General features: G+C 46.0%; 1 protein-coding gene across 3 annotated transcripts; it reads left to right on the top strand.

Annotated features, from left to right (window-relative positions):
* Positions 1-45: 45 nt before the first annotated feature.
* Positions 46-21,405, top strand: Psph (phosphoserine phosphatase). 3 transcript variants are annotated; one of them, XM_029477686.2, is made up of 9 exons: positions 46-344; positions 8,248-8,330; positions 8,445-8,666; positions 10,725-10,836; positions 15,592-15,748; positions 16,488-16,622; positions 17,642-17,787; positions 20,480-20,628; positions 21,149-21,405. In XM_029477686.2, the coding sequence occupies exons 5-9, from the start codon at positions 15,609-15,611 to the stop codon at positions 21,254-21,256; spliced, it is 678 nt and encodes a 225-aa protein (XP_029333546.1). In that variant the 5' UTR covers positions 46-344; positions 8,248-8,330; positions 8,445-8,666; positions 10,725-10,836; positions 15,592-15,608; the 3' UTR covers positions 21,257-21,405. The 3 variants fall into 3 exon arrangements, with proteins under 3 accessions (XP_029333546.1, XP_085693342.1, XP_021018728.1); XM_085837216.1 differs by lacking the exon at positions 10,725-10,836 and adding an exon at positions 1,026-1,170 and having other exon boundaries at positions 47-344; XM_021163069.3 differs by lacking the exon at positions 10,725-10,836 and having other exon boundaries at positions 47-344.
* The last annotated feature ends 6,167 nt before the right edge of the window (positions 21,406-27,572 follow it).

Raw genomic sequence — 27,572 nt, 5'->3', positions numbered from 1 at the left:
GGCTTAACCCGACGCTGGTCTCTCTAGGCCCCGCCCATCACGCCCAGTTGCGACGTCATTGCGCATCGGAGAAACTGGTTCTCCCGTCTTCAGCACTCCGGATTTTAAGGTTCCGTTGTGCTCGCCGCCCAGCATCACGGTTCGGCGCTTTTAAGAATCTGCAGCGTGGAGGCTGCGCGGCCCCGCGGTGCAGGAAAAGCCCTGCAGGTCGTGTGTGAGGGATGCTTCGGCCTCTGCACTCGACTGGGTGTGACAGGAAGCAGAGGCGTCGGCCTCTAGTTGCAGGGTGTCTCTAGCTACTGGACTCCGGGATGCTTCCCTCGCACTCTCGCGAGGTTTCCCAGGTTCATTTTTTTTTTTCCTTGCCTGTTTTATCTGTAAATGGGGGAGCACAGAAAATGGAGCCTTCCCCTGTACCCTGGTCATTTTAAGACCCCGGAGGTTGACGGGAGGACTACGCTAGGTAGAAAGTACTAGATGGCTTCTTAGGAGTGGTGCGATGGGCGTTGAGGAGACTCAGGATCGGTCTGTTCTTAGGGCCCAGGTCATTGAGGCAGCTTGAAAACTAAAATGGATTTTGTTTTAATTTTTTTAAAATAATGAAACAAATAGTAATCCTTGTTTCACTCTATGTCCCAGCTAGACCACGAACTGTCTAACCCGGACTGGTATTCTAACTCGTAGCAGTCCTGTTTCAACTTCCAAAGTGGTATGAGCTACTAAGCCTGCTAAAAACTAACAACATGGCTGGACAGTGGTGCCCAGTCTTTGAAAGCATTCTTTTAAACATTGTTTTTAAAAAAGAATAGTAAGCGTATAAGTGTTTTTCCTGCCTGTATGTTGAGCACTTACATATAGATACGTGCTGAATTTTTAAACATGTATATGAATATGAATCACTTCACACAGATGACAACTCGTAATGCCATTGGACGTATTCCACTGAGCTATACTGAAGGCTTTGCCATTTTGATAGCAATGAGAACTTCTTATTCTCCTCCACATCTGTGTGGTCCTCATTACAGGAACAATACAGAGCCAGGCATAGTCACAGAACATGGGAGGCAAGCAGATCTCTGTGAGTTCAAGGCCAGCCTGGTCTGCATAGCAAGTTCCAGGCCAACCGTGGCTACATAGGGAGACCCTGTCTAAAGAAAACAGAACTATACGGTATGTAGCTCAGAGGTTGAGTGCTGGTTTAACCGGTTTAAAGGTCCCGAATACAGGAAATTTAAAAAGGAAAGAGAAACAACTAGTCATACGGCTGACATTTAGTTATTACCAAACCTCTGCTCTTCTGGCTGCAGTGAGTATGCTAGTGTAATGTTTTCAAGTGCAGTTGTAGAATTGAAAACCACAAAAGCTGTGCAGATGATAACGTGGCATGAAGAAGACTCATGTTTACTTATATAGACCGCTTGGGTGGGCGTGCGGTTTTGTTGTTGTTGCTGCTGGTAAATGATGCAGAGGGAGACTCCAGAGTCAGTTGTCTGCTTGTAAAGTAGAGAACAGGACACAGAGATGTTGGATTGAGTTGGAAAATTAAAGACCGCCCTGGAACACTGAGAGTTGACACTAGTAATACTTAGTATAAAAGTCCTTTAAAACATTAGCCAAGAATATATTGGAGCTGCTTTATGTTTGTTCGTGGTTTGTTTTGTTTTTGTGACAAGGTCTCACTATGTAGACAAGGCTAGCCTTGAACTCCTGATCCTCCTGCCTCTACCTACCTCTTTATTTGTTCGTACGTTTGTTTATCTAATGTATATAGGTGTTCTGTCTGCATGTATATCTGCTTACCAGAAGAGGGCATCAGATCCTATAGGGCTGTAGTTGTGAGCTGCCATGTTAGGTGTTGAGTGAGAGTTATATGCAGGGCCTCTAGAAGAGCAGCCAGTGCTCTTAACCCATGAGCCTCTGGCTCGATCTGCTCACCTCCTAAATGCAGGTAGTACAGGCACACGCCACCACACCTAGCTTACACTTTTTGGCCGGGAGCTTAACTTCTGAACTATGTCCCAGTGACTCTGTCATTCTCAACAAGGAATATCACGACATCACCACATCTGGCTAAACTGTTTTTGTTAGGTTGTTTTTTTTTTTTTTTTTTTTTTTTTTTGTCTTTTAGTTTTTTGAGACAGTTTCTCTGTGTAGTCTTGTTTGTCCTGGAACTCACTCTGTAGACCAGACAGGCCTCAAATTCAGAGGTCAACCTGCCTCAGCCCTCTGAGTGCTAGGATTAAAGGTGATTGCCACCACATGGCTTGTTTTTTTTGTTTTTAAATAGTGGCATATTTCACTAAATGACTGAATCATAATATATTTCACCAAGTTCCCATTGGGCTAAATTTATTCTGATATTTTGCAACTAAAAAATCTCTGTGACATTTAACATATATGCGAAGATGTCTGTAAGATACATTTGAGATATGTGATTGTCACAGGCTTTGGTCTACCCCTACAACAACTACTTTCCAGTCTTTGTAAAGAGTTTTGTTGTTAAATGAGAGTCTCAAAAAGGTTTTATTACGCTCATTCGTGTGCATGGGTGTTTGCATCTGTGGCAGAGTATATTTAGAGAGGTTAGAGGATTACTTTTGAGTGTGTGTATGTTTTTGAGGCATGGTTTTCCTGTGGAGCTCTGGCTGTTCTGGAACTTGCTCTGTAGACCAGGCTGGCTTCGAACTCACAGAGATCCACTTACCTCTGCCTCTGGTGTGCTGGGATTAGAGGCCTGCGCCACCACCTTCTGGCCAGATGGTTCTCTCCTTATATCATAGGGGTCTGTGGTCAGATCCAGGCCACCAGGCTTAGGAGCAAGCACCTTTATCATCTGAGCCATCTCATCCCCAGACAGGGATTTATGTTGCCAAAACTGGCCTCAAACTCACTCGTTGAAGATGACCTAAAGTCCTGATCCTCCTGCCCTCACTCAAGTACTGGGATTTGCTTGGCCACCTTGCTTTTAATCACAGCATTTAGGAAGCAGAGGCAGGTAGATCTCCGAATTTGAGGCCAACCTGATCAGTCTACAAATCAAGTTCCCGGACAGCCAGGGACATCCACAGAGATTCACAGAGAACCTGGTCTCAAAAAAAAATTAAAACATTAAAAAATTTAAAAATTATTTATTTCACGATTGTGAGCATTTTACCTGTTTGTCTACATGTGGACCACTTGGATGCCTCATGCCCTCAGAAGTCAGAAGAGAGTGAGGGATCCCTAGAATTGAATTATTGATGCCCTTTTCTTGTCTCTGTGGCCACTGACTGCTAGTAGACCATCCCTAATGCATAACTAACACTAATTTGAAAATCTTTCAAAAACTTAAGAGGGCCATAGAATGGCTCAGCAGTTCAAAGCATGTACTGCCCTTACAGAGGACCCAGGTTGGTTCTCAGTACCCAGATTGTGACCCAAAATCATCCTTAACTCTAGCTCCAGGGGATCTGAATCTCTCTCCTGACCTCTGAGGGTACCAGGCACACATGTGATGTTCATACATGCATTCAGGCAAAACACTCAGACATGATTAGAAAAGAAATCAAAACCCAAACAAAACTAGTTCTTCATCAATAGCCCTAGATTCCCTAGCCATGCCTCTAACTTGTTGCTTCTGTCCTAGGATCTTTAAAGATTTATTTATTTTATGTACACGAGTACATTGTTGCTATCTTCAACACACCAGAAGAGGGCATCTGATCCTATTACAAATGGTTGTGAGCCACCGAGTGGTTTCTGGGAATTGAACTCAGGACCTCTGGAAGAGCAGTCATCGCTCTTAACCTCTGAGACATCTCTCCAGCCCTTGTCCTAGGATCTTATCCAGGACTGTATTTAGTGTCACGTCTTCCATTCTGAAGAGGTACATGTCCCAAACCCTGACCTTATTTTTTTTTTAAATTTATCTCTTAAAAAATGAATGGGGTTTTATGTAACCCAGGCTGGCCTCAAACTTAGTACGTAGCTCAGGATGACCTTGTGCTGAGTCTTCTGCCTCTGTATCCAGAGTGCTAGGAGTATGGCCATGTATCACCACACCAGATTGTATTTTTGAGTCAAGCTTACTACGTAACCCAAGATGACCTGAAACTTGTTGTGGAGCCCAGGCTGGCCTCACACTGGCAGCCCTCTCACCTCAGATTCTAGAGTGCTGAGATGAACAGATCTGTACCACTCTCCCTGGCTTGAACTTGGTATGAGTATGGAAAGGTTATTTTAAAGACTTAGTTTTGTGTACTTTGATGTTTTCTAGTGATTAAATTTATTTTTGGCCATAAATATTACAGAGACTACGGTATGTCTTTGTGGCTTAAGGAGAATCATGTGACTCCAGTGTATCCCATTGTTCATGTTGTTAACTTTGATCATTTATTTGAAAGTCACCAGTTTACTCTCTTTGGAGCTGCCGGAGAGATGGCTCAGTGGTTAAGAGCACTTGTCTCTGCTCTCACAGAGGACCTGGGCTTGGCTCGCAGCACCACAGTAGGCAGCTCACAACCTCTGTAATACCTGCTGCAGGGAACTCTGACAGACCTGCACTCATGGGCACATGCTCACGTGCAGACACATAGCTGCTACATAAATCAAAAATAATAAAAAGTCAATCTCTAAAAATACAGTTGCTCTTTGTGTTCAGTCAGTAACTTGTGAGGAGTTCTATACATATCTTGGTTTTCACCATGCTGCACACTTGTGTAGCCCATCGGTTCACAGCCTTCCCAATGCTGCAACCCTTTCATGCAGTTCCCCAGCCATGACATTGTTTTTATTGCTGCTTTATAACTGTAATTCTGCTACTGTTATGAATTGCAGTATAAATATCTGATATACAATTCCTGTGGGGTAGAGACCCTCAAGTTGAGAACCACTGTTCTATCATTTATTAATTTGTTGTCGTTGCTATTTCTATGACACTTATTTGTGTATTTTTTTTTTATTTGTGTATTTTTTAATGTCTGTTTGTTGTTTTAGATAGTCTCACTGTATCTCACTGTGTAGTCCTGTCTGTCTTGCAACTCATAAAGTTTGCCTGTCTCTGCTTCCTAAGTGTTGGGAAGTGGCATTTTTAAATGATGTGTTATGTGTGCTCTGCCTGAACATCAACACTTCCATCTCGTGCCCAAACATTCTGCAGGCCTGAGATTAGGCGATCAGGACCAGGACCAGCTGATACATTTTATTTAAATATCTGGAATTTATTTGATAAATATGTAAAGTAGGAATAATAGCACAAATGAACTCATGTATGTAATCATATTTGTAGTAGTTAAGTTTTTCCTTTTGAAAGAAAAATTCCCATTGCTGTGTAGACGAAAATACATGTTAAGTGTTCAATATCTTGCATCCTTTAGTATACTAATTTTAAAGTTACTACCAAATGTTATTTCAAAACTCTGTTTTTTTTAAGTATAGAATGGAGTTTATTCAGGGCATGGAGAGGGGAGTTAAGAGGGTAGTAGAGGCAGAGAGAGAGAGAGAGAGAGAGAGAGAGAGAGAGAGAGAAGAGAAGAGAAGAGAAGTAGAATAGAGACCGGCATGTAGAGAGAGAGAGAGAGAGAGAGAGAGAGAAGAGAAGAGAAGAGAAGTAGAATAGAGACCGGCATGTAGAGTGGGGGGAAGGGAAGCAGAGAATGCAAGAGAGGAGCAAGAGGGCAAGAAGAGCATTCAAAACTCTTAATTTGCCTACATTTTCATCTGATATTGGGGATTGAACCTAGGCCAGCACCCTCCCTCATCAAAACCATCTCTGAGAATGGCTAGATGGCTTAGCTGGTAAAAGCATTTGTCACCAAGCCTTTTTTTTTTTTTTTTTTGGTTTTTCGAGACAGGGTTTCTCTGTGTAGCCCTGGATGTTTGTCACCAAGCCTTATGACACGAGTTTGATTTCCCAGGATGCCCATGGTGGAAGAAGAAAACTGAGTCCATAAAGCTGTCCTCTGACGTCCACATGCTCACTGTGGAGCCCCACCCCTCTATAATTAAATACATGTAACATAAACACATCCCGTCTCCAGCAGGCACAGGGGAACTTACTTGCCCCATTTTTTACAGCCATTTTTGAGCCAGTGAATTCTGAGAATAGTGAGCTTCAAAGTCACTTCTGAGCAAAAACTCTGGGGGCTTTTCTTACTGGATTGAATTGTATAGTTTATTTGTTTGTGTGTTTGTTTTGGGACAGAGTCTCACCACATTACTGTAGCCTGGCCTGGAGCTCACAGAGATCACTTGCCTCTGCTTCCCTCCTAAATGCTGGGATTGAAAATTTGTGCCGCTGGCCTGAAGTGTGTAGTTTGAGAGCTTCTCCGGCTCAGAGTGCCGTTGTTGTGGCTAGAAGCCTGCCTTTAGCCACAGTCCCTCCTCTGCTTGGTGAAACAGATGGTCAGCACCGGAGGCTCAGGTGACCTGAGGGTGGACTTCATTTCCTAATGGCAGCCAGTTTCTTGCAATGTAAATATTTGGGAACCATACTCCTTACTGGGTCTGCTAAACTAATGGCTGGACAAGTGACATCTGGAAGGGGACAGATAGGACAGAACAAAATAGGTGAATGCTGGACCTGGTGATTCGGGCCTGTCACTCCAGCCACTCAGGAGGCTGAGACAGAAGGATCATATGTTCAGGGACTGACAGGGCTACAGAGGGTGTTGAAGGCTAAGAAACAGTAAGGCTAGGGCTGAAAGGCTCACTAGTATAACATTTGACGAAATGTCAAGCCCAAGGTTCATAATTCCAAGTACGCTCTCGCTCGCTCGCTCGCTCGCTCTCCCTCTCTCCCCCTCCTTTTCTCCCTCCTCCCTCTTCTCTCTTTGCCCCTCAACAACTCGACTCCCCAGACCAACCAAATGGACAGATAAAACAAACAGACACAGGGACTACGAGGATGGTTCAGTGGTTAAAGTACTTGGCATTCAAGCCCAAGATTGGAAGTTTAGATTCATGGAACCCACACATAGGGTGGGAATAGAGGCCTGTCTGAAATTCACCACTGAGAAGGCAGAAATACGATCCTCAAACTAGCAGGCTAGGTAGCTCATTGAACTCTGAGTTCAATAAAGGGATCCTGACTTATGAATAAGGTGGAAAGCAATTGAGGAAGACACCTGCCACCAACACACACACACACACACATACACACACGAGCACCTGTTACACATAGAAAAATGAGCATGCACACCACACAAACACACGAGGGAAAAAAAATCATCTGCGAAGATCAAACAAACAAAAAGAGAGGAGCTGGAAAGATGTCTCAGTAGTTACAGTACTGGCTGCTCTTCCCGAGGACCTGGGTTTGGTCCCAGCACCCACATGGCAGCTCACAACCTCCGTAACCCCACCTGCAGAGGATCAGATGCCCCCTTCTGGCCTCATCAGGTACCAGGCATGCAGGAAGTAGACTGCTATGCAGACAGAGCACACATACATATTAAATAAGATTTTAAGGCAGAGGCAGGTGGATCTCTGTGAGTTGGAGGCCAGCCTGGTCTACAGAGCAAGTTCCAGGGTAGCAAGGCTACACAGAGAAACCCTGTCTCCACCCCCCCACCCCCACGTTTACTTTAAAAATAATTATTTTTACTTATATGTGTATGCATGTCCCTGCATGTGTACCGATGCCCTCAGAGGCCAACAGGCATTGGATCTCCCCTGAGCTGGTGTTGGGACTCAAACCTGGATCCCTCTGCAAGAGTCGTACACACTCCGTAACTTCAGGGCCTTTCCCCAGCCCAGCAACGATTTTGGCTTTTTTTTTTTTTTTTAATGGTAGGGGGAACTTGAGGTGTGAACAGAGTATTTTTATTTTTTTAGACAGGGTCTCTGTAATGGTTCAGGCTGCCCTCAAATTCATAATGTCAGTATGACTGAAGGTATGATTCTCCTATCTCTACCTCCAGAGTGCTAGAATTACAGGCATGTGCAATCCGGGTTTATGTGAGCTCCCTGAGACAGGGTTTCTCTGTGTAACAGCCATGGCTGTCCTGGAACTCTGTAGACCAGACTAGCCTCGACCACCTATCTCTGTTGGGATTAAAGGCGGGGGCGGGGGGCACCACGGCCCCAGCGGAACCCAGTTTTTGCATGCTAGGCAAACACTCGCCAATTGAGTATGTAGATTTTGTAATTCTCTTGGCACCTGCATTCCTGCAGGGGTAGTGTAGAAAATGTGGGCTTCAGAAAGGGCTCACAAGGAACTTCATGCATTGCAAAATCAGCTCAGAGGTCCCTCGCTTCTCCCGCGTGCAGGGATCCGGCACTGGGACGCAGCTTCTAAAAGTCCAGGAGCTCTTTCGAGCCAACTCAACAAACTAGGAATCACAGATCTTACAGTAAGTAAGCTCTGTAGGCGCTGAGCCCCTTGGAAGGGAAGGGGTTGGGGGCGGGATTGGGAAGCCCCGCCCCTGGGGGCTGGACCAAGGCGGCCTTCCAACCCGGTTTTGCAGAGCTGAGTTCTGGCTGCTCCAGTTGGAAGCCCACATGCCAAACTGCTCTGGAGTCGCCGGAGGCATCCGCAGATCCCAGCCTTGAGTGTGGACTGTGATCTGCCTTACGGGTCACCTCACTCAGGAAACAGCGCTCGCACGTTGCAGCAGCTCCAGACCCCACTGCTACCGGAAAGTTACAGGTACCGGAACCAAGAAGACCAGCGCGGCCCAGGAATCGCGGTGAGTTCCCCCGCTCGCACCAGTCTCCCCTGTGTCCAGCTTTCTGATGCACCGGTACTCGCTCTGCCACAGCTATCTCCTCTCTGATTCTTTATTGGATAGGTAGATTATGTCCTGGGACTCTAGGCTGGTTCATATTTGAGATAACTTCACTTTTTTCCATTCTCTCCGACAAACAGCCTGAATGAATGATGCAATCTGCCACAGGAGAATCATCTGGAGGAGATAAGAAAATTCTCCAAACCGGGAGCTGAAGTGGCTTGACTTTGCTATCCTTTCCATAGAAATAGAATTTGAAATAAATAGCCATATTCAGTTATAAAGGGATAGCTTTAATTTGGGTGTTAAATCTTTCATTCATTAAATTTGTTCGTTTTCTTTAAGTAACCGTGTGTGTGTGTGTGTGTGTGTGTGTGTGTGTGTACCTTCAGAGGCCAAAGGTGTCAGATCCCCAGGAGCTGGAGTTACAGAAAGTTGGGAACTGACCCCTGTGACCCAGGTGGGTGGCATTCGCGCAAACTCCTATTCTCTGCAGGAACAGCAAGCAAACTGAACCACCGAGTCATTTCTCCAGCCCCGATTATACTTTTTTCCTGTGAATCTTGCATATTATATTTGTGTGTGTTTGTGTGTGTGTGTGTGAGTTAGCACAGGCTGGCCTGGAACTCCTGATCCTCTTACTTCCATTTCCCAAGTGCTTAAAGCTTATGGGTTGGTGGACATTTGGGCAATCACACCCAGAAACACCCATGAAAATGTTTCTCTCCCACCAGCCTTTATTTTTCTTGGTGACTCTCTAAGAGCAGGGGCACTGGGGCTTGTAAGTCTATGATTAACCTACAAGAACTTTGCTGCAGTTTTTGCCCCCAGCAGTGCATGTGAGTTCTGGCTGTGATATGTCCTCAGTACTTGTATCTTCTCTCAAATTCTCCTCATTTCTTACATAGCTTCCGTTTTGAAAGGTGTAGTCTTTTTTTTTTTTTTTTTTTTTGAGATAGAGTGTGTGTAGCCCAGGCTGCCTGAAAGTCGAAAATTCCTTCCGTAGTCCAGGCTGGTTTGAACTTGCAGCGATCTTGCTTCCATAGCCTTGGGTCCACTTTCTTTTCTTTGGTATTTCAAGACTCTGTGTAGCCCTGGGTGTCCTGGAACTCCCTCTATAGACCAAGCTGGCCTCGAACTCAGAGATTTGCTTACCTCTGCCTTCAGAGTGCTGAGATAAACTGTCTGTGCCACCACTGCCCGGCTTATTTATTTATTAAAAGACAGGGTTGCTCACTTGCTTGGAACTTGCCAATTAGGCTGAGCTGGCTAAGCCCATAGAGCAGTGCACTTGGCTGCCAACCACAGTCTAGCTCTTCTTCCCTTATTCTATAGTTTCCAGTTTTTGAGACAGGATTAAAACTCAGATCAATTCTCCTGCCTCAGGCTTCCTTAACTCCTCTAATGTTGAACTTCCAGGTATGAGGCATCACACATGTGTGTGTCTCATTCTGAAGGCAGTAGGGACTGTTGGGTCTGCTGCAGACTCCAGTTGGCTTGTTCTGTAGCTGCGTATTGTTCTCCAAGCAGGTCCTTTGCAGGTCCTCTTCCTGACCCTTCTCTTTATAATCTGCTCATAAGTATGGTAACTCCTGGATGTGGCAGAGTGGAAGCCACGGGCAATGCCATAGTTACTTCTCTGCAGTGCTCCAGCATCTTCCAGAGGAAGCAGTTTTAGGAAACTTTGAGTTTGAACCATTGTTGGAACCATTTTACTAGGAGGCCAATCAGCCCCCTTCCATCTTTTCTTTTTGACAGTCTCAATTAATCCAGGCATGCCTTGAACCATAAACTCCCTATGTAGCCTTGAACTTCTGACCCTCTGAACTGACTCTGCCCCTGAGTGCTGGGATTACAGGTGTAGGTCACCCGTGGTTTCTGTGTTTCAGAGGGCACAATCCCTGGCTTGCTCTGTGCTCTGTGCCAAATGCTTTACCAACTGGGCCACAATTCGTAGCTCCTTTACCACCCTGCCAGTCTGTTCCTGGTTGTTCATTTTTCTCATGTTTTGTTTTTTAGTCTCTTGCAAAACCCACAGATCTTCCTTTAAAAACCTCTAAGCTGAGGTTTAGGGTGCATTTTTAACCAACAAAGGAAGGGGAAGAGAAAGACTCCAGCACACTGGAGAATCGTGAGTACCAGACGGCGCCATGCTTTTGGTCCTTAGGCTTGCCTGTGAGCTAACCTCCTCGCCTAAGTGAACAGTATTGTCTGTTGGTTTCTGGATGTGGCTTAGTGGCTAGGGCACATGCTTTGCCCGTGTTTTGCCCACATGCATATTTGTGTATCACTTGCATGGTTGGTGCCTGAAGAAGCCAGAAGAGGGATCAGATCCTCTGGAACCGGAGGTATAGTCAGTTGTGAGCCACCATATGGGTTCTGGGATCAATAGCCCCTGGAAGAGCAGCCAGTGCTCTTAACTGCTGAGCCATTTCTCCAGCCCCCAAATTTTTAAAAAATTATTTATTTATTTATTGTGGCAAAGTTTCCTTCTGTATTCTAGCTTGGTCTGTAATTCACAGTAACCTTCCTGCCATAGTCTCCTGTGTTCTGACATTTCAGATGTGAATTATCATGCATGGCTTGAACAGCTAGCTTTCTTTCTCAAAAAGACTTATTCGTTGGGCGTGGTGGGTCACACCTTTAATCCCAGCACTCGGGAGGCAGAGGCAGGCGGATTTCTGAGTTTGAGGCCAGCCTGGTCTACAAAGTGAGCTCCAGGACAGCCAGGGCTACACAGAGAAACCCTGTCTCGAAAAGCCAAAAAAAAAAAAAAAAAAAAGATTTATTCGTTTTGCCTGGATGGTAATCTTATATGAGTACACTGTAGCTGTCTTCAGACACACCAGAAGAAGGCATCAGATCCCATTACAGATGGTTGTGAGCCACCATGTGGTTGCTGGGAATTGAACTCAGGACCTCTGGAAGTGCAGTCATTGCTCTTAACCATTGAGTCATTCCTCCAGCCCAGCAAGTCCAATCTTTGTTGTTAGGATTTCTTTACCTTCTTCTCGTCCTTTTGCTCATGGCCAGTTGACAGACCTCAACAACAGCAGCCAAGGGTAGCATCAGGAAGTGGAAGCCACCATCTTCATCTTCTGAGTGCCTCTCGCCCCTCTAGAACTCTGGCATTTATACCCTCTCCAGAGTTTTCAGAATAAACTATCTGGAGCTGGCAAAAACCATGCCCCTGCGAGAGCAAAAGACAGTCATAGTTAAAGACTGTGGACAACCTAAAGCAGCCCTGTGTTCCACACCTGGGGTTAAAACACAAACAGATTCATATAACATAACTGGGTTTTTAACAAAACCAAAACTCCCACAACACAGAGGGACCATATCTCAAAAAAAAAGACATTTCATGTGTATGAATGTTTGCTTGCCCTAATGCAAGTGTAGGACTTGCATTCAGTGCCTTTATGAATAGCTATGAATCACCGTGCAGGTCCTGGTAACTAAGTCCTGGTCCTCAGCAAGAACAAGTGCTTTTAACTGCTAAACTATTTCTCTAGCTCTGTTTCTTTTGTAAATTGACATTTTACAAAATGTCAAAAAAAAAAGTGCCCACACATGCGCACGCACACACACATCCACCCCCCCACATACACACTTTTAACACCGAGACATCCTTCCAGCCCTGATTTTTTTCTCCTTAAACATTTTATTTATCTAAATAGTTTTTCCATTGACTGACTGACTGATTTGTGTGTGTGTGTGTGTGTGTGTGTGTGTGTGTGTGTGAGTGGGTGCACAGGTGCCATGGTACATTGTGGAAGTCAGAACACAACATTCTGAGAGAGTCAGTTCTCTCCCTGTAGGATATCAGTCATGGAGACAGAACTCAGGCCAACAAGCTTGGCTTCAGAGTCCTGTATCTCCACTGTGCCCTCTTGCTCACCCAGGTGTAGTGCTGTATGCCTGTAATCTTAGCACTTTAAGGCATGAAGGTCTTACATTCAGCACAGCCTAGGCAGATTGACCAAAGAGTTCCATACCAGCCTGGGCTACCTGACAAAACCTTCTGCAACAACAACAAAAGCTGGCCAGTAACCTTTCTCCTACTCCAGAGCAGGTCTTTGCTGTGGATCTGGAACTTTCCCACACTCTTTTGCACTGTTTAGGGATCCTGATTTTTTCTGATGTGCTCAGCTTCTGTGGCCACTTTAAAGATTTACTTATTTTTATTTTATGTATGTGTGCCACATGCATACTGGTGCAAGCATGAAGAAACCAGAAGGTGGTACTGGATCTCCTGGGAGGCAAGCTGCCATGTGGGTGCTGAGTGCTGACCTTAACTGCCCTTTATTTTGAGGCAGGGTTTCTTGTAGTCCTGTTGGCCCTGAACTCTTATTTTTTTCTTGAGACAGGGTTTCTCTGTGTAGCCCTGGCTGTCCTGGAACTCATTCTGTAGACCAGGTTAGCTTCAAACTCAGAGCTCCACCTGTCTCTCCTCATGGGTGCGGAGATTCACAGTGTGTGCCACCACTGCCTGGTGACCCTGAACTCTTATTTTTTCCACCTTCCACACTGATAGTAGACTCACACCGGCACCCCTGCTGTTATCTATTTTAATGCAGAGAAAATCCATCTTTGAAGATGAGAGGTTAGTGAAGCAGATGGTGATCTTAGGTGTGGGAGGTGATCTTAGGTATGGGAGGGTTGCCATCTGTTTGAGCAAGGAGATTTTATTTCCCCTCTCACCCATTTCAGGACTAAATCCAGCCATGAAAGAAACGTGTGTTTTCACTTTGGAGCCCTGGTTAAGAAGGGCTTATCAACCAAAAAAAAAAAAAAAAAGAAAAGAAAAAAAAGCCGGGCGTGGTGGCACACGCCTTTACCCAGCACTCGGGAGGCAGAGGCAGGCGGATTTCTGAGTTCGAGGAGGCCAGCCTGGTCTACAAAGTGAGCTCCAGGACACCCAGAGCTATAAAGAGAAACCCTGTCTCGAAAAACCAAAAAAAAAAAAAAAAAAAAAAAAGGGCTTATTAGCACACTTTTAAAATAAAGTCGAATGGATCCATGGCCAAGCTGGAGCCCAGTCTGCACCACAGCAGGCTAAGCAGCACAGAAACTCTGGGCCTGTGTTTGAACACAGACCTTTCTGCCTGCACTCTCTCCAGTCCCCGGGGCCCTGGCCTTCCCTTCCCCCAAAAGCCAGGTGTGAAGGTTTCAGAGTCCGGTTCCCAGCAGTGACTTTTCTTTCTCTCGGTGAAGGTCTAATGTACAGTTTACTGTGAAGGAACTGAACTTAGAAGGCTGCTTTCCCTATAGCCAAGGACTTTTTGTTTAATGATTTATTTTATATTATATACATGAGTAGTTGCACCATGTGCATGCCTGGTGCCATAGATCCCTGGAACGAGAGTTACAACAATTGTGAGCTGCCATGTGGGTGCTGGGAATTGAACCCGGGTCTTCTAGTAGAGCAACCAGTGCTCTTTATCACTGAGCCATCTCTCCAGACCACCCCCCCACCACTTGCTCGCTTGCTTATTTATTTATTTATTTATTTATTTATTTATTTATAGACTAGTCTTACTGTGTAGCACCAGCCTAGCTTTGAGCTCATGATCCTCCTGCCTCAACCTCCTCAGTGCTGGGAACATAGGTGTGCATCACCATCCATATCTGCTATTTACTTACTTTCTTATTTCTTATTTAGAGGTCGGCTCTCTAGCCCGGACTTGCCTTGACCTTATTAACTCAAACTCACTCACCGTATACCTAAGGATAGACCTTCAGCTCCCGATCGCCCCCCTGCCCTCCCTAGTGCTGAGATTGCAAGCACAGGCGTGCACCACCATGCCCAGCATCTCTGAAACACTGGGAACAGCTTAAGGACATTTTGGTTTCCTCCCAGGTCCCATGCCTGACTTGGCTTCCTGTTCTCACCGGTTGGAGGCTCCAGGTCCTGTCAGTCATTCTGTCACTCTCTCTCTTCAGCTCTTACATAATGCGTCTTCCTGGCTGGCTTTCCCTCGTTGTCCTGCTCAGTTCACTCACATGATGGATTTGGGGAACACACTTGCTTGCTTGTGTGCCTGCTTTTTTCTTTGTTGTGGTAACATGTGAGTGTGGGGGTCAGAGGAACTTTTTGTGATTCTTCTGTTAACCTCCACCGTGTGGTTTCCAGGCATTGAGGTTTGGCTGCAGGCTTCTTTTCCCGTTGATCAACTCTTCATTACCATTTTTGTTTGAGACAGGGTCTGGTGTAGCCTAGGCTGGGCCTCAAACTATGTTGGTAAAGATGACCTAAAACACACACTCACTCTCTCCCCCCTTTGTCCCCCTCTATTTCTCTCTCTCTCTCTCTCTGTGTGTGTGTGTGTGTGTGTGTGTGTGTGTGTGTGTGTGTGTGTGTGTATGTATTGAGACAGGCCATTCTGGAACTCACTCTGTAGACCAGGTCGGCCTTGAACCTAAAAGATCAGCTTGCTTCTGCCTCCCAAGTGCTGGGACTAAAAGTGTGTGCAACCACTGCCCAGCAACTCTATTTTTAAAAAAATTATTGTTGTTGTTTTTATTTAGGTGTGTGTGTGTGTGTGTGTGTGTGTGTGTGCACGTGCGTGCCAGAAGAGGATTATGGATCCCTTGGGGCTGGATTACAGGTAGTTGTGAGCTGCCTGATGTGGGTGCTGGGAACTGGACTTGGGTCCTTTGGAAGGGCCACCAGCACTCTTAACCTCGGAGCCATCTCTTCAGCCCCAGTCGTGAACTCCTGCTCCTCCTGCCTCCACTCCTAAGAGCTAAGATCACAGGCATGCACCACTGCTCCTGACTTAGGTGGTCCTGGGGTGAAACTCAGGGCTTTGTACACGCTGGCCAAACACTACTACTGAGCCCCAGCCCCAGCCCCTTTAAGCTCATTTCTCTTTTTCTCTTATAGGAGGAAAACTTCCCAGGATGGTCTCCCACTCAGAGCTGAGGAAGCTCTTCTGTTCAGCGGATGCAGTGTGCTTTGATGTTGATAGCACCGTCATCAGAGAAGAAGGAATCGATGAGCTGGCCAAATTCTGTGGTGTGGAGGCCGCAGTGTCTGAAATGTACGAACCGTCTGTATTCCCTTTATGATATGGTAAAGAGTTCACCTTAAAAAAAAGAAAAAGAAAAAAAAAGACTGACTGGATGAAAGGCTGGGTTAGGGTCTCAGTTCCTAGGTTCTGGCTAAGACAAAGCAGTAGGCATTTCCTCCCGTTGCCTAGAACTGACTTTGCTAGAGCACCGTCTTCATTAACCATCTGTAAATATTCCAGCAGGAACAGAGGAAGCAAAACAGGGTTGTCTCTGCAGATGAGACACATTCTTAGGCAGCCTGGGAAAATGATTAATCCAAGAAGATCGTCTCTGGCCTCTAAATGTCCAGTGCTTCCTGTCATGGTTGAAAGTGCAGCCTTACTGCTTCAGGCGAGAACCTTCTGTCCCTTCTCTTTGCTCTCCCCACTGTACAGCAGTGACACCTTCCTGAGTTGACGGCTGTCACCTGCTCAGCTGTGTTTGCTGCAAGAGCTTTCAACCTTTGCTTGCTCTCTCGGTAATAAAAGCTCACAGTTTGCAAGCAAGGTGCTTGTGTATGGGATGTGTGGGTCCGCAGTACACGACGCCCGGGTGTCAGTGGGGTTCTCAAGCCGACCTCCTGTACACAGCACACAGCGTGTCTGTGTTGTCAGGCTCGTGGTACCACCTTCTTCCTGATGGCTGTCACAAAGTCCTGGCATGGCAAGGCATGTCAACTTCTCAAGGACACCTGTGATGGCTGGCCTGATCCTTGGGTCTTCCTTCTAGGACACGGAGAGCCATGGGAGGAGCGTTGCCTTTTAAAGACGCGCTCACTCAGCGCCTGGCACTGATCCAGCCCTCTCGGGATCAAGTCCAGAGGCTCCTAGCTGAGCACCCGCCACATCTGACCCCTGGCATAAGGTAAGCACACTGGCTTCTTATCAGCTCAGGGCTCGTGAGGCTCTTTCCTCCTGAGAGGATGCTATTGTTGGGTTCCCTTCTGTGAGGTTGTCTCACTCATGTCTGCTCTTACTGTACCCTGTGGTCTTGCTCCTGTCTGTCCACTCCCCCCTCCCCCCACCTTCTCCAGGCCTTTCTAGGGTTTCATAATCTTAGTGTTGGTGCAGTGGTTACCTAAAGCAGAAAAGCTCCCCCCATTAACTGCTAAGTGTAGCTGAAAAATCACGTATAAAGTAGGGAATGGTGGTGCCCATTTGAAAATTCCTAGGACTCAGGAAGCTGAGACAGGAGGATCTTGAGTTCAGGGCCAGCCTGGGCTACAGAGTGAGACCTTGTCTCAGAACACACACACACACACACACACACACACACACAAACTGGATGTCTGCTTGACATATCCTTGTACTCATAACACATGGGAGGTGGAGGTAGGTTATTAGAAATTCAAAATAATCCACAGGCGCATGATATTCTATCTCAAAAGCAGCCAGAAAAACAGACAAGCCAAGAAAAAAGCCAAGACCAGCTGTGCTGGTTCACATCTGAAATACCCATCCTGAGGTGGCTGAGACAGGATGACTGTTGAGAGTTCAAGGCTAGTCTGGTTTCATAGCAAGAATCTGTCTTAAAAAACAACAACTAACTAAACTAAAGGCAATGAAATCCACAACCACACAACAATAACACAAAGGAAAACAAAAGTGGGTGCATAAAGAAAAAGGCATTTAATACTGAACGTGCAGAGAGGTTTCTGGTTTTCTGACCAGCTACAAGTTCAGTAAAGTAATTTTATTTAAACACACATAACCCAAATGAACAACACCCTACCCAAAAAGGAAAACCATACAAAATGTTAATCTCAAAGGTATGGTCCCTATAGATGGGCCCCCAGCACTGGATCCAGGAAAGAAGGCCCTAACATCGTTTTCATGATTCCTTTCTGTAACTGATGTGCTTGGTGCCGGGGGTTCTTTTTGTAGGGAGCTGGTAAGCCGCCTCCAGGAGCGCAATGTCCAGGTGTTCCTCATCTCTGGTGGCTTTAGGAGCATTGTGGAGCATGTTGCTGCAAAGCTCAATATCCCAACAACCAATGTGTTTGCCAACAGGCTGAAGTTCTACTTTAATGGTAAGATTTGAATGGTAGTATATTCCCTTGCTTTTCTGTTCTACTATTTTATATTCTAGGTAGTATCTGTTGGAATGTAACTTAAAGACTGGTGGCCCTGGAGTTAAGAGTTACATGAATTATAATAACAATAACAATAATTATTATTCATCTTAAAGATTTACTTATTTTTATTTTATGTGCATTGGTGTTTTGCCTTCATGTCTGTCTGTCTGTGTGAGGGGGCCAGATCCCCTGGAACTGGGATTATAGACAGTTGTGAGCATCATGTAGGTGCTGGGAATTGAACCCAGGTCCTCTGGAAAAGCAGTCAGTGCTCTTAACCTCTGAGCCATCTCTCCAGCCCCATATGAATTATTCTGTTAAAAACATTTTTATGGGGGCTGGAGAAGTAGTTTAGGGATCAGAGCACCAGCTGCTCTTCCAGAGGATCCTGGTTCAGTTTCTGGCGCCCATATTGGACAACCCACAGTTACCTGTACCTCCAGTTTCAGGGCATCCTAGTCCTTCTTCTGGCCTCTGAAGGCACCAGGCACTCCTGTGTTGTAGAAGCAAGCATGCAGGCAAAATACACACATATAAATAAAAGTAAATAAATCTTCAAAACAAATACGCTTGGAGGCCAGAAGAGGGGATGAGTCTGCAGCTCGAGTGCCAGGGGTTCTGAGACATCTGACGTGGATGCTGGGAACTGAACTCAGGTCCCCTGCAAGAGCTGTCTGCACTCTGAACTGCTGGGCCTTCTCTCCCACCCCTTCTGAACAGCTGTCTTGACGAGACTGTGTGCTCTTTGCTGTTCTTGGCTCTGCAGAGCGGGCTGGGCTTGACTCTGCGTACATACTGTACACCGTTTGCATTCCTTTCTTACTGTAGCTGGAGCAGTTTAGTCCCAACAAGGAGTTGGGTTAGTGAGTTGCCGCGTTCCCACTGCCCTTGGGTCACCTGAGGTCACAGCCACATTTTACATCATCTCAGGAGGCTCCACTTATGCTGTACTCTTGAGATGCTGAGGCAGGAGGATTTCAACTGGAGCCCAGTTTGGGATACAGAACAAAACCTTGTCTCTAAAAACCAAAAACAGGATGAGTCATGACTCAGAGGTTAAGAGTTACAGGGTGTTCATTTGGAGGACCTGACTTTGTTTGTAAGTAGAATATTGGATGGCAGCTCACACTAGTCTGGATTCCACACATCTGCATTCTCTGTCTCTCTGTCTCTCTGTCTCTCTCTGTCTCTTTCTCTCTCTCTCTGTCTCTCTCAAAACAATAAAAATAATCACAATAAATAAAAAAAAAATCCTGCAAACAAAAGCACTCTTTGGCTGGGCTGGGGTCCTGTTGTAGAGTTCTTGCCCAGCCTGCTTGAAGCTCTGGGTCGACACATAAACCAGTCAGGAAGCAGGAGGATCATGAGTTCAAGGTCTTTGAGCGTAGTATACATAGTAAGTTTGAGTATAGCCTGGGCTCTGTGAATCTGTGTCTCAAAACACAAAAAAAGGGCTTTTGGCTATGTCATAGGGTAGCTGGTAATCTTTTTTGTTTGTTTGTTTGTTTTTCCAGACAGGGTTTCTCTGTACAGCCATGGCTGTCCTGGAACTCACTCTGTAGACCAGGCTGGCCTTGATCCTCCTGCCTCTGCTTTTCAAATGGTGGGATTGCACCACTGTCCCCTCCTTAGGTAGCTGTAGTGAGGACCAGTGAGACATCTCGGCAGAGAAAGGCACTCTAAAGCAGCCCGACTGCAGTCCAGTTCCTGGAACCCACCTAAGATGGAAGGAAAGCTAGTCAGGACTGCTAGCTTGTTGCTGCTGACCCCACACAGATACACTCCGTGTCACTGATTGAAGAAAGCATGACGCCTGGGAAGGGAGCACACACGTAATCCCCGAATTTGGGAAGTAGGGGGAGGAGTTGCAGTTAGCAGTTGCAGGTCATCTTTGGCTCCTTAGACGCCATCTTTAAAAATAAAAACAAAACAAACTAAGCCAACAGCAACAACAACAAAAACCGAACAAAACCAATGAGTGGACCAGACCTGGGGAGTCGTCCTTTACCCCCAGGAGGCCGAGGCTGGGGGATTGTTTCAAGTCCTACACCAGCCTGAGCACCCAGTCTCAAATACACCAAACCAACGCCAAGCCCGCTAGTGAATATGTTAACTCCTGCAAGAATAGAAATACATTCGGTGCTAGGGATGGGATTCAGTTGGCCTAAACTTGCAGTCTAGCCCTGGGTTCCATCCCCAGCCCTGCAATCAGGCTCGGGTGTGCACGGGCACTCCAGATGTGGAAGCTGGAGGATCAGACATCCAAGCTCATCCTAGGACATAGTAAGTTCAAGGATAGCCCGGTCTACAGGAGATCCTATTTCAGAAAAAGAGCGAGGATAAGTTGGTATTTCTTTTAGGTAACATTAACAGTATATTAATGTGATAAGCTTATGTATTGCTATATTATGATGCTCTGCTATCTCAACAAAGCTTAGAAGAACTACACTGGAAGGCAGCTAATTGAACTGAAGGTGACCCCTAGGGCGACCTCCTCAGGAACAGGGGTCATATTCCATGCAGTGTGAGTGTGCCAAGGGCTATTTCAGACTTACTACTGATATTTAAGTCCAGGTACCACTGGTATAAACACGCTAGCTAAGTAAAAATGCCTCTGTGAATCTAATCATTTCCCCCATCTCTTCAGGTGAGTATGCAGGTTTTGATGAGATGCAGCCGACAGCCGAGTCGGGTGGGAAAGGAAAGGTTATTCGATTTTTAAAGGAAAAATTTCACTTTAAGAAAATAATCATGATTGGAGATGGAGCTACGGACATGGAAGCCTGCCCTCCTGCTGTATGTATTCAAGAGTGTTTTGTTTTTGTTTTGTTTTGTTTTTTTAAGTTGGTATTTTTGTTTTCTAGGTCTGGCTGAAAGTTTACAACAGAAGTTAAATAAGAGTAGCTAAATATCATGATAAGAATACAAAGCAACTAAAAGACATTCAGTCTAGAAATATTTATGAATAACTACCTTAAGCCAGTGTTCTATTGCCGTGAAAAGGCACCATGACCAAGGCAACTTAGAAAAGAAAACATTTAACTGAGGCTGGCTTACAGTTTCAGATGGTTCAGTCCATTATCATCATGGCAGGGAGCATGGCAGCAGGCAGGCAGGCAGGCATGGGGCTTGAGCAATAGCCAAGAGCTCACATCAGCAAGTTGGAGGCAGAGAGAGTGAGACTGGAGGTGTGTGTGTGTGTGTGTGTTGAGTATATAGGTAACTTTCCCTTGCGTCTATTTTATATTTATTTTTATATATGTTTCTGGGTATGCCATTTTAAGACACTGAACCCCCCTCCCCGCTCCCTTCCTAGGATGCTTTCATCGGCTTTGGAGGCAATGTGATCAGGCAGCAGGTTAAGGACAACGCCAAGTGGTACATCACTGACTTCGTGGAGCTGCTGGGAGAACTGGAGGAGTGAGCTTGACTTCCTGCTCACTCAGAACAACTCCACCTTCTCAAAGCCACTCAGTTAGGCTCCTGGGAGAATCTAGGAGACAGCTATTTTTTTCTACTGTAGTTCCAATATTAATATGACTACTAATTAAATGGAGAATTTTATATTCTGAATTCTTTGTGTATATTCCTACAAACATTTTACTTGGAGCTTTCTGAGGTGCACAGTAAATTAAAGACTTTTACTCTTGCAACATGGATTCAGTAGCTTTAAGTGAATTTTGGGCTTCTTTTTGGTATATAAAGAACATTTATATACCAAATGCTGGGTGATGGTAGCCCACGCCTTTAGTCCCAGCCCTTGGGAGATCTCTGAGTTCAAGGACAGCCTGGTCTACAGAGTGAGTTGCAGGATAGCCAGGGCTACACAGAGAAAATCTGTGTTGGGAAAAAAGTTTTTCAGAACAGACTTGCTCAATTTTCTGTTTTCTTTTTGAGACAGGGTCTCATGTAGCCTGGCTGGCCTCGTGTTCACAGAGATCCTCCTGTCTCCCAAGTACCAGACTAAAGGCGCATGTCACCACAGCCAGCTGATTTGTGCTATTTTTAATTCTGCCTCTTAGGAATTTCTGTGTCTAGTGTTTCAGGAACTTTGAGTATGTAAGTACAAACCACCCCACACCAGGAAGAGGGTTGTTGGGCTTCCTCTGTTCACAGCACTGTCACACTGCCCTGACCCCACCTCATTACCGGAAACCCTGGCTCAGAGGAGAGGGCATCCTTTTCCCCATCACATTGGCTATGGTGGGCACACACGTAGTCCAAGCACTTAGAAAGCTGAGGCAGAGGTATGGCACATTCAAGCCAGCCAGAATATGAGCCTATATCCTAGAAAAAGAATAAAAAGAATGTTACATCTTATTAATTAATTAATTAATTAATTTTTTTAAAGACATGGTTTCTCTGTGTTGTCCTGGCTGTCCTGGAAGTCACTTTATAGACTGGGCTAGCCTTGAACTCACAGAGATCTGCCTGTCTCTGCCTCCTGAATGCTGGGATTCAAGGCATTTGCTGCTCTTAGAAAAGACCTGAGTTTAGTTCCCAGCACCCACAACTAATGGTTTATAATTATCTGTAACTCCAGCTCCGGAGGGATCTGCTATCTCTGGCCTTCTTAGACACCTGCGTTCATATGCATGGACCCACTTGCAGAAACACACACACATACATACAATTGAAAATAATAAAAGCAAACATTTTAACAAGTAACAATAGAAGCTTAAATAAAAGTACCAGTCTTTAAAAAAAAATTTTTTTTTTTTTTTTTGATTTGGGGCCAGAAGTGGTAGCCCCTGTCTAATCCCAGCAAGTAGGAGGCAGAGGCAGGGCGATCACTGGCATCACCAACCTTGTCTATTCTACAGCCAGAGCCACAAAGCAAGACTGTCTCAAAAAACAAAACAGGAAATAAAGGCATGTGTATGTTTGAAAGTTACATCTAACATATAAGGTTTACAAATCATGAAGAGAGAGAAACATTTTCCTAGTAAAACAGTTCTCGGGCCTAAGACATGGCTCAGTGGGTAAAAGGTGCTTGCTGCAAAATTCTGGCCATTTGAGTTCAATTCCTGGAGCTTACAATAGAACTCTCTCAAAAGTTGTCTTCTAACCCCTGTATGCACGTGTGCCGTGGCTTGAGGGCATCTGGTACCCAAACCACACACCCCGCACATATACCACACACACACATGCACACAAACACACACCACACACACACATACACAGGAATACACACTGAGTTCCTTTTCACAGATGACGTGGGAAGAAAGACCCGAAAGGTTCCTGGGTATTTGAAGCAATATGAAGAGGGGGCTGTTGCTTTAAAAGGGTGTGAATGTTTACCCTCCTTGCTGAGAATGTAGGCAGAGGGCAAAGACATGGTTCAGGGAGACACAGGTAGCTGCCACTGTTGGCTCGTTAAGTAGGGAAGGCATATGAGGTTTGGGGCTTTACTGGTTTTTTCACTAGTGCTAGGAATGGAGCCAGGGATTTACACTATGTAAGCCCTGGCCTGTGCCACCACCGCCCTGAAAGATTTGCACACTTGAGCTAAGTACTCTTTCTACCCCAGGGCATTTTGCTTTATTTTATTTTAAATGATAGGGTCTTGTGTATCTCAGCTCCGTTCCTGAGGAGGACCTTAAAGTCCTGCTCCTCCTGCCTCTGCCTCCTGAGTGGTGGGATCACAGGTGTGCAGCGACATGTCCTGGGTTACCCAAGCTGAGACTGAATGTAAAACTCCAGGCACACTAGGCAAGCTGTCTGCTGACTGAGCCTCAGCCCTTGCTTCCACTGCCCGAAATGTAACTAGTATAAATGATTTGAAAAAAATATATATATATACATATACATATACATATAACTGAGCCAAAAAAATCAAAAAAATGTGTCCAACTACAAAATCAGTTGAAAGTATGCTACATGCCTGAAAACTTCAGCACTTGAGAGGCAGAGACAGGAGGATCAATATAGTGAGGCCCTGGCTCAAAAAACAAACAACAACACCCCTCCCCCCAAAAAAACAACCCAAAAACAACAACAAAACCCCTCAGGTTCCGTAGGAGAGGCGTGGAGGATTACGTTTGGCAGAGGTCACACAGGCATCCCAACAACAAGGCCGTTGTTCCCCAGTTGTAAATGCTTCCTGGCAGTTCTCCTAGATGCTGCTTTGTGGGTTTGCACATTTCAGCACAGCAAAATGGGAAGGACCAACCAGGCGTGCTGGGGCTGGCAGAGTGCTATTACAAAGGGTCTCAGTTTTCATCACCGCTTGGAGCACACAAGCCCAGGCAGAGGTGGAGGAGGTGGCCCTGCCGTTGAACTGGTTACAGCAGCCTGCTGTGACAGAGCAGTGACCTGCACAGGTGCACGCTGAATTTGCCCCAGAGGAAATCTGATAGATATGCGATTTGCGATTATGATTGGATGGAGAGCAGTTTACAGTTCTACCGTTAATTCTGTGGGCCATAGGCTCCGAGCTCAGCTCCCCCCACACCCCCAGTCGTACAAGGCCTTCTTTGTTGTGTCAGGGGTGAATATGAATGAGGCAGGAACTGTACTGGCATCTTTCATGCCTTTCCAATTGTAGACTGGCTGGAAGCAGCCAGCAAGTACTTCTCCCAGAGGTGACGCCCATGCAGAGATACAATAGGCTGGGTACCCAGAGCGGCAGCAGCATTACATAGCTCCCGCGTGGGGTGCCAGTTTTCAATCTGTGAAAACGGTTTCTATACGCAGAGAAAGTTAAGGAATTGATTGCAGTTTGTCTTTGTATTAAGGAATCCAAGCCCTTGTAGCTAGGTATAGTGGGATAGACTTGTAATCTTAGCACTCTGGGGCCTGAGGCAGGGGAATGTGGGGCTCCAGGCAAGAACAGGCTCTGAAGCAAGATACTGTATCAAAAAAAAAAAAAAAAAAAAGAAGCAAGTGGACCTGGTGGTGTATGCCTGTGATGCCTGTGATCCCAGCAAAGTAGGAGGAACAGGATTTCGAGGCCTGCCTTGTTGAGGCCAGCCTGCTCGGGTAGCATGGGACCCTGTCTCAACAGGGCCAGTGGGACTGCTCAGTGTTTGCCAGGCAAGTCTGGTTCGATCTTCAGAGTTCACATACAGGTGGAGAGAACCCACTCCACGAGATAGTCTTCTACACATACGCCCCAAAACACACACACACACACACACACACACACACACACACACATACACACACACAAACACAAACACAAATCCAAACATTTTTCAGGGGTTAGAGCCATGGTTTAGTTAAGTGCATTTACTGCTATTAAAGCGGACCCGGTTCCTAGCACCCACGTGGGGTTGCTTACAGCTACCTGTAATTCCAGTTCCAGGAGATCCAACACTATTTTCTGGCCTTTGAAGGCACATGCAAGTATGCACTGCACATACCTACATTCAGGCTCTCATGCGTGCACGCGTGTGCGCGCGCGCGCGCGCGCACACACACACACACACACACACACACACAGAGGGAGGGGGAGGGGGAAGGGGAGAGGGAGAGGGAGAGAGAATACTAAAGAGGAAAGGGTGGCAAGGACGACAGTCACGGCTCAGCAAGTAAAGGCTCTTGCTGTCAACCATCAACCCTGACAACCTGTTCTCTTCCTGATCTCAGGAAGGAGAGATCAGGTCCTTGCACGATGTCCCCTGGCCTCCTCACACACACACCATGACATGTGCACTCATAGACAGACACGCAGATACATTGTCTTTCTTTCTTTGTTCGAGATGGGGCTTCTCTGTGTTAACATCCCTGACTGTCCTGGAGCTCGCCTTGTAGACCAGACTGGCCTCGAGTTTACAGGGATCCACCCTCCTCTGCTTCCAGAGCACTGTGGGATTAAAGGCATGTGCCACCACACCACCTCTGGCCATTTTTTTTTTTTTTTTTTTTTGAGACAGGGTTTCTCTGTGTAGCCCTGGCTATCCTGAAACTCACTCTGTAGACCAGGCTGGCCTCGAACTCAGAAATCTGCCTGCCTCTGCCCCCCAAGTGCCATTTTTTTTAAAGGGTAAGGAATTGAAGGAGCTCATTTGGTAGAGGGCTTGCCTAGAACGCACAAGGTCCTAGGGGGTCCATCCCCAGCACCACAGAAGAGTAGATGAGCTCACACAGCCCTGTAATCCTAGCACTGGTTTTTATAAGAACCCTAGGGAATAAGATGTCCTCCACTGTATTAATGCGTTAATGCCGCAGTCAGCGTTAATAAGTATTAGGCTAGGATGGACAACCCTGGTTTAGGTAAATTGTTAACTCTAGTAATGCATTAGGGAATGAAACGAATGCCGTGGAAATCGCTTTGGCTCCGGATGTGACCTGTGGCAGTCAGTAAATAGTGAGCATATCTCTCTGTTGAAGACAGCAATTCTTGGACTGCTGATGTCAGGGCTGTAGGAATTACACAAGAAGTGTGAAAACACTTCGGAGGCTGTGAGCAGAACTCATGTGACCTGTGGACGGGTCACTCACTCGTCCAAATGAATCCAACCATTACGATTCTGAGGACTGTGCAGGCAAAGGCAAGCATCCCCTTGAATCTCTGGAATTCCGCTCGCTGCCGCTGCTGCTCTTGTGGAATGGGGTATCCCTTCCTATCATCCAATCATGGAGAAACACTTGTGTGTGTGGTCATCTGGAGAGTGGAGCATGATGGAAGTAACGTCATGCTTTTAGTTATATTTTGCCTTTTTAGGAGACAGGCTTTCATGTAGCCCAGGCTGGCTACAAACTATTAGGTACCTGCTGCTGACCTTGAAGCCCCAATCTCCCATGTATGCTGCTGGGATTGACTGAACCTAGCTAGCACTTGTGCACTGTGATGGTTTGTATATGCTTGGCCTAGGGAGTGGCACTATTAGCAGGTGTGGCCTTGTGTGAGTAGGTGTGTCATTGTGGGTGTGGGCTTTAAGACCCTCAACCTGGCTGCCTGGAAGGCAGTCTTCTCCTAGCAGACTTCAGATGAAGATGTAGAACTCTCAGCTCCTCCTGCGCCATGCCTGCCTAGATGCTGCCATGTTCCCACCTTGATGATAATGGACTGAACCTCTGAACCTGTAAGCCAGCCCCAATTAAATGTTCTTATAAGAGATGCCTTGGTCATGGTGTCTGTTCACAGCAGTAAAACCCTAACTAAGACAGGCATGCTAGACAAATAGTCTATCAAGTGACCTCTATCCTCAGCTCTGGTCTTTTTTTTCTTAAAAACAAAAAACCGTAGCTAAACCTGTTGGTATCTACCTGCAGTCCCAGCACTCAGGAGTCTGAGGCAGGAGGATTGCTGTGATTTAGAGCCAACCTGGGGTACAGTAAAATCCAGTCTCACCAGTCCAGTGAGAGGACTCAGTGGAGAAAGACACAACTGCCAGGCTTCATGATCTGAGTGTAATCTCTGAGACCCACATGGTTCAAGGAGAGGGCCAGGTACAAAAAATTTAAAGATTGCAATTTTCATAAAAACTCCAAAGAGAAGTACAGCAGATTTTCCTCATTCTGAAGATGGGAGAGTGAGTCTTAGAGATTGATGATTGCTTTAAGTTTATTGGCCAGTCAGGCAGTGGTGGAGCATGCCTTTAATCCCAGCACTTGGGAGGCAGAGGCAGGTGGATTTCTGAGTTTGAGGCCAGCCTGGTCTTCAGAGCAAGTTCCAGGACAGTCAGAGCTACATAGAGAAACCCTGTCTGGGGGAAAAAAGTTTATTGGCCAATCAGGAGACTCATTGAAAAAAATGGGGAGGGGTTAGGTGTGATGGCTCATGTACTTAACCC

The sequence above is a fragment of the Mus caroli genome, unplaced genomic scaffold (genome assembly GCF_978045245.1).
Source record: "Mus caroli unplaced genomic scaffold, Mus_caroli_1 scaffold_4, whole genome shotgun sequence".
Lineage (NCBI taxonomy): Eukaryota > Metazoa > Chordata > Mammalia > Rodentia > Muridae > Mus > Mus caroli.
The sequence above is the reverse complement of the archived record's forward strand: the minus strand, read 5'-3'. Positions and strand labels throughout refer to the sequence as shown.